Genomic DNA, 12,158 nt, shown 5'->3' with positions numbered 1-12,158 from the left:
TGCACGAGGAACTGCTATTCTAATACATAAGCGATTGCCTTCTGTCTCTCGGAGGTGCACACAGATGCAGAGAGTAGATACACCATAGTAGTGGGACAGCTTTTATGCGCCCAATGTTGATGACCCTGATTTCTTTCATTCCTTACATACCTACATCCTACAATTAGATGTGGATTACATTGCCATGGGGGACGAATTTAATCTATTGATCGATACCGTGCGAGACAGCACCTCCACATCTCCAGATACAAAACATTGTGCGCGCTCCGCCCTAGCCGAGCTCCGTGAGACATTTGGCCTTGTTGATGTTTGGTGTAGCTGTAAGTCCCAGGATTCGTCGTGTAAGCATTATTCCACCCAACATGACACCTGGAAGAGATTTGATCTCTGGCTGGTGACGCGGAACCAGGCTGCTTGGTGTAATAACACCCTACACCTCCCTAGGACTCTCTACGATCATTCCCCCGTAACCCTTTCTCTTACGATCCCTCTGCCAGAGGGCTGCGAGCGGCAATGGCGATTTCCTAGCCAGCACTTGCAAGACCAGCTTTTAGCTCAGAACTTCATGAGGCCATTATAGAATATTTTGATATTAACAAAAGTTCCGTAAAATCTTGGGTCACCCTCTGGGAGGCTTTCGTGGCGTATGCGCGAAGGGTCTGTATTTCTAAACATGCTGGGGTGTTAAGCGACCTGCAACATACGCTATCTGACAATGAGAAGAGACTGGCCGAGCTGGATCAGCTACGGCAAGCGGGTCATGATTCGTCTCAACAGGGCCGACGGTTGACGATTTTGCATGAGCTCAAGGAGGCAGCTGAGCGCGAGGCACACTTTCTTGGCAAGTATGTCATAGCACGCAGGTATGGAGAGTGAGACAGGCCGGGCCACAAGCTGCTCGATTGTTGCGGCCGTCAGGCTGTAGTTCCTACATAACAAGCTTGCGCTCATCACAAGGGGAGATTCTAACAGGCACGCCTGATATTTAGGGCGAATTTCTTGATTATTACGCACAACTATATACTACACGAGTGGCCCATACCGGTGCGGATCGAGATGCTTATCTGGGCGAAGTGGCCATGGTTTGGCTGGAAAAAAACATGCAACAATTGCTGGCGGAACCATTCTCCTCAGAGGAGCTGATCAGCGCTACAGATGCCATGAATGGCTTGACTGCCCCGGGTTTGGATGGATTCACGGGCTGCTTCTACAAAGCCTATAAAGATATTTTAGCTCCTCACCTCATAGAAGTGTATCATGAGGCACTTGAAAGGAAAGAACTCCCCACTACCCTGCGAGAGGCGGTGATCGTTCTCCTACCCAAGCCAGGCATGGATCTGCTTTTATGTGGTTCGTATAGGCCGCTGTCTCTCCTAAATTTGGATTATAAAATATTGGCTAAAATGATAGTGATGTGACTTGCACTATTGTTAGATCGCATCATTTCACCGGTACAGGCGGGCTTTGTGCCTCAAAGATCTACTGCCCTAAATCTTCTCACCCTCTTTGCCACTATTAATAGAATGGACCCGTCCCTCCCTGCAGTTGCGGTGTTATTAGATACTGAAAAGTCTTTAGACTCCCTCGAATGGCCTTTTTTCCTAGCAGTAATTGGGAAACTGGGGATGCTGAACGGGTTCATCGAGCTGGTCTCTTTGTTATATACCTCTCCCCATGGCCAGACAGAGTTAATGGAACCTTGTCCTTTCAGTTTCGGTTAACGAGGGGTACCAGACAGGGTTGTCCGCTTTCCCCACTGTTGTTTATTATCGCCATGGACCCACTGGTTCAACAGTTTAAGGAGAGACACCTGCATAGAGGCCTGCAGTTTCCGACTGGTCCGCTTTTAGTCTCCTTATATGTGGATGATGTTCTACTTTATGTCTGCCTTTCCCATGAAAATCTGGAACCGCTTATATGTGAAATTATCAGGTTTGGTGAATATTCGGGTCTAGGTAAAAACTGGGGCAAATTGGAAATGTTTCCTCTCACAACCAGTACAGCTAGGTGGGATTGTGAATTCCCATTGAAGTGGTGCGCCAACACCACCAGATATCTGAGGATACAACTACATATTGAGGCTGCTCAAGAAGTGATGCTTAATTATGGCCCGGCCGTGCATACCCTGGAACAACAAGTGGAGCGTTGGATTAAGATTCCCCTATCATTAGCATGGAGGGTAGCAATTATAAAAATGGTGGTTCTTCCTAAATTTTTCTATCCGTTTCAAAACATTCCCATTCCCTTAACCAATAGCTTTTTCAGTACTCTCTGCATACATCTTATCAGGCTGGTTTGGGGAGGGAAGAGAGCCAGAGTCAGCTGGGATACCCTAACACTACCATACGATAGAGGTGGGCTGGGGGTCCATAAGTTTCAGATTTATTATTTCACTGCGCAATGTAGTTACGCACACTCGTGGTATCATCCTGATGCGCGAATCCCAGACTTAAAGCTAGAAGTAGACTTAGTAAGCCCGACCCCATTAAAGACCATACTACCCAAAGGGTTCCCTAGAGATCCGTAGGACATCCAAACGGTGTCCACTACTAGCTGGGCGTGGAGGAAACTCGCATGGCTAATGGAAGGCCACAAGTTATATTCCTCTGCGCTCCCCCTGCTTAATAACCCTTGGCTACCCGCCACCACAGAGAAACTAGTACAACGCACTCTCGGTACAAATTCTCTTGACACTTGTGATGAGTTGTTCCCAAAAGGACACATTTTCCATTGCTCAGAAGAGATTGGATTTAGTGACGCCTCATTTATGGACCGCTTCCTACTTAATAGGCTCCATTGCTCACTTCTGTCTCTGGTACCGGAGTTCCCTCTTGAGCCGGAGTATTTCCCACCCTTGATGCTGGTAATCTCTGATGCTGGGGGGGTGCATTTAATATCCAAGTTATACTGGGCCTGCATGCAACTTATGCCCACCAGGGATGCCAAAATGTGCGCGATCTGGGAACGAGACCTAGGACATTCAATTGAAGACTCCCACTGGTCCTACTGCAGTACCCAAATAAAAGAAGTCTCTCTAAATAGCTGCAACAAGGCGATTCATATAAACTTTTTGTGGAGAGCATATATGTCCCCTGCCAAACTTAACTCGATTGACCCGTCAAGGTCGCATAACTGCCCCAAATGTAAAGCACATTATGCCGACTTTGTCCACATGGCCTGGACTTGTGAGAAGATTAGAGTGTTTTGGAGATCAGTATTTGCGCTCCTCTCTAGGTTGACACATCTGGACCTACTCTCTACACCTGAAATGGCCCAACTAGGCTATGTTAAGAACATTCCCAAAACTTTGCCTCGTTACACTTCTCTTGCACTATTGCTGGCTAAACGGGAGATCGCATTACACTGGGGAGATATATTTACACCTACTGCCAAGGCATGGCTGAACAGCCTCGCTTATTGTAATACTAATGGGAAATTGTTTGCGTCGACACTGCCTGTTACATTTTGGCCCAAAGACATCTGGGGTCCGTTAAAAGACTATTTGTAGGAACTAGGGTCTGCTTCCGCTCAATCTCCTCCTGTAGTTGTTTTGCCCGGTGTGGGTTGAGTCCGCCCCCGATGCAGCCGTCCAAACAAGACAATAGTAAAGGAGCCAGTTGGTGTTTAGATAGCTCAAATTGCTGGATTGTAATGCCGCCATATTTATGTTTACACTGCCTGGTACTTTGGTATTGACTTATATTAAATTTACTATTGATACATGTCCTATTAAGTCATGTTTGTAATTGAACATGGGCAATAGATCCATTATTCATATTGTGGTAAACTGTAGATGACTGAAAACTATTAAATAAAGTGTTAAAAATATAAATAAAACTGGTGCCACAAGGCTGACTTGGGCCTGGACATTCCTGATCTTAAAAACTCAGGGCAGGCAACGTAGCAGTGGAAAGGTGTAAAGGAGTCACGTGCTACACTATGAGTAATGAGTCTCAAAGAGAGCTTTCTTGTTCTTACAACTAATAAAAGATGTCCTGTGCCATCTCTGGATGCAGCAGCCCTTCATGATCCTCTAGGTATTGCCAACTAAGATTATCTGTGCTGGCGTTTACCAATCGCGGCAGGTAAAGCACCACGAGGGAAATGCCCTGATGATCCAGCCAGTTCCATAGGAGGAGCGCCTCCTGGCACACGAGCCCGGACTCTAGCCTGCCCTGCATGCTGCAGTATCACATGCTGGTGGAACTCAGGGTGCCTCGGACCGGAGAAGGAATCAGGTCCCTAGTGGAACTGAAGCAAGTCCGAGAGGCACGGTGATGCCCTTAAGCATTCTCCGGAGAGTGGCAGGAAGGGGTCAAGGCCCATCTGAACTTCTTGTGATTTTCTTTGATTTAACTAAAGATTTTGAACTTAGGGTTGCAGAATCATGTCCTCAAGCTCAACTTCGACTTGGAAAGGACCTGTGCGGAGCCTTCTGTTGCTTTGCCACGTAGAGCTTCACCTCATGATGTCGGACGGCTTTCGAGTTTTTCTAGGGGCAGCTATCACAGGCCTTCCAGGCGTGTGATGAGCCCAAGCACCAAAGACACACCTTGTAGGGATCTGACAGACATCGTTTCCAACCTTGTAGTTTTGGAAGGTGTTTTCTCTTGCCCACCGCACATTTTCTAAAGTAATAATGTCTATTCACAAGTGAAGGAAAAGGAGGAGCAGAGCTCTGGATCCACATCTAAAGGTACAGTAAGAATATAACTATTTTCCTATATCCAGTCTAGCACCAGGGGATATTCACAAGGTGAGGACTCTAGGGATAGAAGTATCCATAAGAAAATATTCTATTCATTGCCCATATATGCATAACTAATGCAAATAAAAGAACATAATAAACAACACGTGCTGATGCACAGAAAGTGATAAGTTATGTATTACTATTGCTGAAGAATGGCAGGGATAGTATCAGCTCTTGTAAGATAGAGCCTCGCCCCACATTTAACAAAGGTAATAAATAACATATTAAACTCTATGGATCGGCCCACATATTTATATACGAGGCAGTGATGATGCCTCTGTAGCTCTGGTTAGCTGAAGCTTTCCATAGGTAAAGTGTTTTAAGGTTTTGCTCACCACTTTGGGGAAGCTTGACGAATCTGCAAGAGATTAAAAAAAAAAAAGAAACTCATTATTCCCCCTTTTGTCGTTTATGCACACCAGTTCTGATATGTGGGAAGCCAAACAATCTTATTGGTTTTAATGTGGCCTGAAATGTTTTTATTGCGTCTGCCCTTAGGAGACAAGGTTTGTGACCCTACCCACCCACGTTTTTCAAACACAATTGTGTTAGGGCCAAAGCCAGCACACCAAATTGCGAGGAGAGGGTAATAGGAGGAGACCCCAAAGGGGTGAAATATGTAACAGTAAAGAAATGTTAAAAATAAGCAAGTGGTTTGCAAGCCCTAAAAGGAGGATGGTGGAATCGGACATGCATGTTTGATAAAATGATCACGACTCAAAGTATGCAACAATTCAAGGACATCTATTCTTCCCAATTCAATTCAGAATGGCGATGGTTCGACTTAATGCTTGTTTTTCCATTTTTCCCCTAAAACTGTGTGTGTGGGGGGGGAGTGGCGAGGCCCTAGCAAATTTGGCTAAACGAAATATATTTTTTTCCTCAGAAAGAACATTGTCAACGCAGTCAGAGGAACTAAAGGGAACTAGTTTGTGTTCAGACGTGTTTTTCGAGAAGAAACAGAGAGCAGGCATTCACAGTTAAGGGAGACAACGGCAGAAATGGGCTGACACATTGCTGCATACTGCAGTAGATGGAATAACAATCTGAATTACACAATAACATACAAATGAATTAAGATGGGTGGTTGAAGACGTCTATGACTAAGTTTATTATAGATATCATTTTCATATCAAAAGTCTTATCAAACCCCAGACCTAAACAAATGGAACTTGCTTAAAGTCCATTCACTTTATTTGGTCCAGTAATTGTGTGAAAATTCCACTGGTGCAAAAATACATTCATCTGTAATCATTTCCATCTCTTCGACTTAGCTGACGTACCAGTGAACCATTGCTTGCCAGTATGGCTGGAAAATAACCCAATTAAACTCTAAAGTACTTTGATAGCTAGCTGCACACCATGTGTGTTCTAGATACTCACCTGATAGGACTGCTTTGCTGGTGAGGACCCCTGCAGTACTTATTATTATTAAATTACACTTGTATAGCGCTATCTACCCGGAGGCCTTGTAGCGCTTATGACTGAAATTTACTAGCGCGGACTCAGGGCAGATCAGCATGACTTCGCATACAGGTGTGTTTTCAGGGCTTTCCTGAAGGAAAGATGATTAGTAGTTTCCCGGAGGGGTAAAGGGAGGGTGTTCCAGAGCTTGGCCGCAGTGTGTGAAAAAGAGCGGCCGCCCCAACGGGTTTTCCTAACTCTGAAGGAAGTAGCCAACTGGAGGGAACCAGAGCAGAGGGAGCGAGACGGGACGTAGGGAGTAACCAAGGACTGTAGAATTGCAGGGCCAGTGTGATGAAAAGCCTTGTGTAAAATACACATCGCCTTGAATTGTACTCTCGCCGCAATAGGGAGCCAGTGAAGTTCCCTTAGGGCATTCCTAGCCGACTGCCAGCGAGGAAGATTGTAGAGTAGACGGGCCGCACTGTTTTGGGTGACTTGGAGCTTCTGGATAACAAAGGAGGGGGCTCCCATAAAGAGTGCGTTCCCATAGTCCAGGCGCGATAATATAAGGGCCTGGACCAGGATCCTCCTAGCCTGAAATGGAAGCAGGGGGAGCACCTTCCGCAACATCCTCATCAACCCAAAACAGATGGCTGCGATCTTTGTGGCTTGTACCGAAAAGTTCAAGGCTGGATCAAACCAAATCCCCAGGCTTTTTATCTGGGGCTTGGGAGTGGGGGGCACGCCCAGACATGGTGGCCAGATGGATGCAAAGACAGAGGGAGAAGAATTACCCAGCAAGATGACATCAGTCTTCTCCCCATTGAGTTTTAAACAGGAAGATTGCATCCATCTGGCGACCGCCTCTAGACAGGGGCCTAAGGTGTGGGACGATCCCTCCGCGTGGTCTAAAGAGACCACCAGTTGGGTATCGTCCGCGTAGGTGACAATACGCACACCGAAGGGTTGGACTATCCTGTCTAGAGGTTCCATGTAGGCATTAAACAGAGTGGGGCTCAGGGAGGAGCCCTGAGGAACCCCACACCTGAGTGGATGTTTAGGGGACACTGCCTCACCCTCAAAAACCTGAAAGAACCGGTCAGCCAGGAAGGATGTCAGCCATTCCAGGGCCGCGCCCGACACGCCCATGTCCGCCAGTCGTTGCAACAGCGTGGCATGGTTGACCGTGTCGAACGCGGCACTAAGGTCCAATAGGATGATGGCGACTTTCCCACCCTGATCCAACACTGCTCTTGCTTCTTCCATGACCGCTAAAAGAGCAGTTTCCGTCCCATGTAGCGGACGAAACCCTGTCTGAGAGGCACGCAGGAGACTATTTGACTCCAGGTAATTCGTCAAGGTGTTATTTACGTGCCTCTCGAGCAGCTTGCTCAGCCAGGGGAGCAAGGAAATAGGACGGTAATTCGCCAAGTTGTTCTGATCAAGATTGGGCTTCTTCAACAACGCCCTCACCATCGCGCACTTCCATGACGGGGGGACGGATTTAGAGGAGATGGAGGTGTTGAGAACGTCCAATATGATTGGGCGAATCACGTCCATAGCCAGATTGAGGGTTTGTGGAGGTGCTGGATCGTTGGGAGATCCAGAGGTAACTTTAGCAGCCAGTTTATATAAAGCCGGAAAGTCCAAAAGTGGAATTGTGTCTAGCCTACAAGGGACCGGGGCATCAGAAGTTGAGGAGGTGCAGGGTTCCAAATCATTGTTAGCATCCCCAAATGAGGAATATATAGTTTGAATTTTTTGTGAAAAGAAATCGGCCAGGTCATTGCAGCGGTTTTGAGCGCCCTCAATATTAGGGCATTCAACAGGGGGGGAAATAAGGGATTTCACAATTTTAAAAATTTCCCTAGGGGCGTTGGCGGCTGCATCAATTTTACTGCCGTAAAAGGAGGCTTGTGCCGCCTTTATCTCTTGTTTATAGAGCCTAATATTGGTTCTGTATTCTTCCTTCCTAATTTGGGAGTAGTCCTGTCTCCATGCTCTCTCATATTCACGACAGGCTAATTTCATTGTCTTAAGTGCGGGTGTAAACCATGGGGCAGCTTTGTTTTTTTTTGTAAAGTTATTGTTTTGAACAGGAAGGACCATGTCAAGTGACGAGGTGATCCAACCATCGAAATTGTTGGCAGCTGTATTGGCATGCGACGCCTTTCTGGGAGGGTCTCTAGCCAAGGCAGCTTCCCATGCAGGGAGGGAGAGAGAGGACCATTTCCTAGCTTGATGTTTGGCAATACAGTGAGTGGAGGGAAAGGTGTTTGTACGCCAAATAAAGGGTATCACAAAATGGTCCGTCCAAGGCAATGGAATGGAAGGCTCAACCGTAATGTCGTTAATGTTACTGAAAACGTGGTCAAGGAGATGACCTCTATTATGCGTTGCATGAAAGGCCTTTTGATGGAGGTCCAACGCTTGTAGGTTGGCACGAAGAGAGTTGGCTGCAGTATCGTGTGGATCATCAAGGTGCAGGTTGAGATCCCCCAACAGGGTAAAATTAGGTGAGGATACAACGATACTTGCGGCAAGCTCAGTTATTTTAGTAATAAAGTTGTTCAGAGCGCCAGGAGGACGATAGATAAGAATGGCAGAGAAGGTGGTAGTGGGGGAGAGTTCTAGCGAAAATTGAAAACTTTCGCAGGTCGATGATGTGGTGGGGGTAATTCGGCATTCGTAGCTGTCTAGATAAACAATAGCCAGTCCCCCACCTCTCCCGGTCTGGCGGTCCAGTCTCTTAAGCGTGAATCCTTGTGGAATGGCCCTGACAATAGCTGGATCATTGTCTGCCTGAAGCCATGTTTCCGTTAGAAAGAGGGCATGGGGATTAAGCTCTTCAATCAGTAGGTGTAATTCAGTGTGATGTTTGCTAAGAGACCTACAATTTAGAAGGAGCATTCTCCATTCCTGAACAGAGAGAGTACTAATAACATCAGGAGGGTTTAAAGAGTTTAATCCGTAAAAACACAGTGGCAATGTACACCATTTTAAGGAAACACCACATACGTTTCACGAGCTAGTCAAATTTGAAGGAAAATGAAGGTAACATTTAGGAGTAAAGCACCCTCAAGTCAAACTGTGACTATGTTGTTTTTTTTTTAGCTAACAACTTTGCATTCTGACAATGTTGGCTGTTTACTATAAGATAGCTAAACTACAAGTTCCAGAATACACCTTGCTGTTGGCTTAAAAGTCAGGACTAGCTAAGGTGTCACGCATAACATACAGCCATCAGTGGTTAAAAACACATTGCTTCAAAGAAAAATGCTCTCAATTTTCAAAAAACTTAATATGTGTAGGCACTATACAAGAAACAGAGACAGACGTAAAGGGCCAGAAACGCAGCAAAGCTCCATCTGAACCCCATATCACACAAACATTTCATAAAGCATATAAAACATGGAAAACCACAGGAAAAGAAAGGTATGCTAACCTTTGGTAACTTCCACGTCTTTTCTGTTGCCAGCCAAAGTACTGTAGATCTTTCTAATGAGCTCCATGTTGTTAAGGAGGGAATTAAATCCATTAAAATAGGAAAAGCTGACCTGGTGGGATATGGTTCCTCCGGCAGCCTTCAGTAAAAAGAGCAGAAAACAAGGGGAGGGGAGAGGGGGGTGGTGGGGAGAGACACTTAGATGTTTTGTAGCACTAAGGATTAGGCAGAGCTTTAGAAATCTTTGAAACAACTGTGTAATTACACAAAGATTTATTCAGACACTAATGAAAATGGTCAGGGAGAAACATTATGCTTAATAATAAAGGCCATAAAAGCTTTTCATATAAAGTGACTTTGAGACTAATCATGACCAGAATGTAGGCTTATTCCCCACAAACCTAAACAAACACACATGCAGGATTACAACAAACATGACCAGTAGGAATTTTACAGAGCTTAAGTTTCAGGATAGGTTTCAGTGGAAACAGTTGAGCTGGTTCACATATGTAATTTAATGAGCAAGAAAAGGTAGTTTTCCAGACCTCTGGATGCATACCTATTTTACAACACAAACGCAGAAATGTAAGCAAAAGAGCAATCTAAACAATATGACTAGCACATGCAGCAGCTATCAGAGAATACATAGCAAAGCGTATTTCATTGCTCTCATATTCAGCCACGTATAAACAATGCAGATACAAACGCTGGACATGCAAAACCTATAACCGGATACTGCACACGATCCGTGCAGAACCAGAATAACACAAAAAGTAGTATTGGGTAGGCAGGCTCAAATGGCGTGCAAAACCATGCTTTTGAGGTACCCAGTGGCGATGAATGAGGTTTATTTATGATTGAATCCTTTTTTCCCCATCAGAAGCACAAAATTAGACTCGCATTTAACGATTGCTATACATCTATGTGTGTGTGTGTGTGGGGGTGTGTGTGTGTGTGTGTGTGTGTGTGTGTGATATCCGAAGATCGCCAAGGAAGAAGAGGAGACTAAGTAGCTGACAACCTAAACCACTATCACTGCACTTAACTAATGGGACAAGGCTTTACACTGTATTATTAAAAGCTCCAGCCCGGGGACACATTTACTTTGACATTTTTGTAGGCCTTCTTTCACTTACAGATAATGTACTCCGAGTAAAACACCTCGTATCTACTTTGCCCCTAGTGGTGGAGACACCTCCCGTCACATCTGGATTGGCTCATCAGGCCTGATCCGGGAATGTGTTCTGCAGGATCAAGTTTAGCTCTCCTACAACAACTGTAAAGAGAACTGGGGAAGAGGGATGCAAAACCTACCACATGCCGGTACAACGATTGAGAAGAAAGGGGGAGGAAGGTTAGGTTGGTGGGCAAAACAAAAACAAGGAATAAAAGAATATGGCAGCTTCAATTATCCCGGACCACCTCCTTTGGTCAGATGAAAACAAAAACAAGCATTTACAATGCAATGGTCTCGGCAATATTATAGGTAGAGCTATTGGCATTGCTCATAATTTTTTTTTTCTGTATCCCTAAATAAATGGCATTGTCATTTGTATTGGCAATAGCTTATTTACTTGCATATGCGAGACCTATTGCATTAGCAGAGAGAGAGTGAGGTAGTGAGATCGAGATAGAGTGAGGTAGTGAGATAGAGAGAGAGAGAGTGAGGTAGTGTAATAGAGAGAGAGTGAGGTAGTGAGAGAGAGAGAGTGAGGTAGATAGTGAGTGAGGTAGTGAGAGAGAGTGAGGTAGTGAAATAGTGAGTTAGTGAGGGAGAGGGATGTTTTGAGGTAGTGGGATAGAAACAGAGTGATGTTGTTAGGTAGTGAGATAGAGAGAGAGTGAGGTAGTGAGAGAGTGAAAGTAAGTTAGTGAGATAGAAAGAGAGAGTGAGATAGAGAGTGAGTGAGGTAGTGAGTTAGAGAGAGAGAGAGAGAAGTTGTGAGGTAGTGAGATATAGAGTGGGGTAGTGAGAGAGTGAGGTAGTTATGTTTTGAGAGAGAGAAGTTGTGAGATAGTGAGGTAGTGAGATTGATAGAGTGGAGGAGAGAGGTAGTGAGAGAGAGAGGTAGATTGAGAGTGAGGTAGTGAGAGAGAGAGAGTGAGGTAGTCCAAGAGTGAGAAGTCTATGGGTCGCACACTTCTGACCTCACCAGCGAGTGGTGAGGTCAGAAGTGTGCGGCCCATAGACTTTTCACTTTATATGGTTCCCTTGAACCTTGGAGCTGACTAGCTCGGACACCGCATCTTCCCGCCACGAGGGGTACCAAACTTGTTAATACTTTGGCGACCTATCCAGTAATCCCTGAAAATACCTACACTCTGCTGATGAGGAACAACAATTCCAAAACACCGGTGTACAGAGTTGGTGCTGCAACTTTGCCTGTTACACGTCCAGAGCTACGAAAGGTGCACACGCCTAAAGACTGCATTTACCATGATGCTCGAGGGTTACATCCGCTGGTGAGATCAGAAGTGTGCGACCCATAGACTTTTCACTTTATATGGTTCCCTTGAACCTTGGAGCTGACTAGCTCGGACACCGCATCTTCGCGC

The 12,158-nt window shown here is 45.5% G+C and overlaps 1 protein-coding gene across 1 annotated transcript in view; it reads right to left on the bottom strand.

Annotated features, from left to right (window-relative positions):
- Positions 1-12,158, bottom strand: part of SLC25A13 (solute carrier family 25 member 13) — a 707,445-nt gene that overhangs the window by 399,043 nt on the left and 296,244 nt on the right. Inside the window, exon 7 of the mRNA XM_078663721.1 lies at positions 9,603-9,741. Within this exon, the coding sequence (XP_078519847.1) occupies positions 9,603-9,741 (139 nt within the window). The remainder of the gene's footprint in view (positions 1-9,602; positions 9,742-12,158) is intronic.

This window comes from Lissotriton helveticus, chromosome 10 (genome assembly GCF_964261635.1).
Source record: "Lissotriton helveticus chromosome 10, aLisHel1.1, whole genome shotgun sequence".
NCBI classification, from domain to species: domain Eukaryota; kingdom Metazoa; phylum Chordata; class Amphibia; order Caudata; family Salamandridae; genus Lissotriton; species Lissotriton helveticus.
The sequence above is the reverse complement of the archived record's forward strand: the minus strand, read 5'-3'. Positions and strand labels throughout refer to the sequence as shown.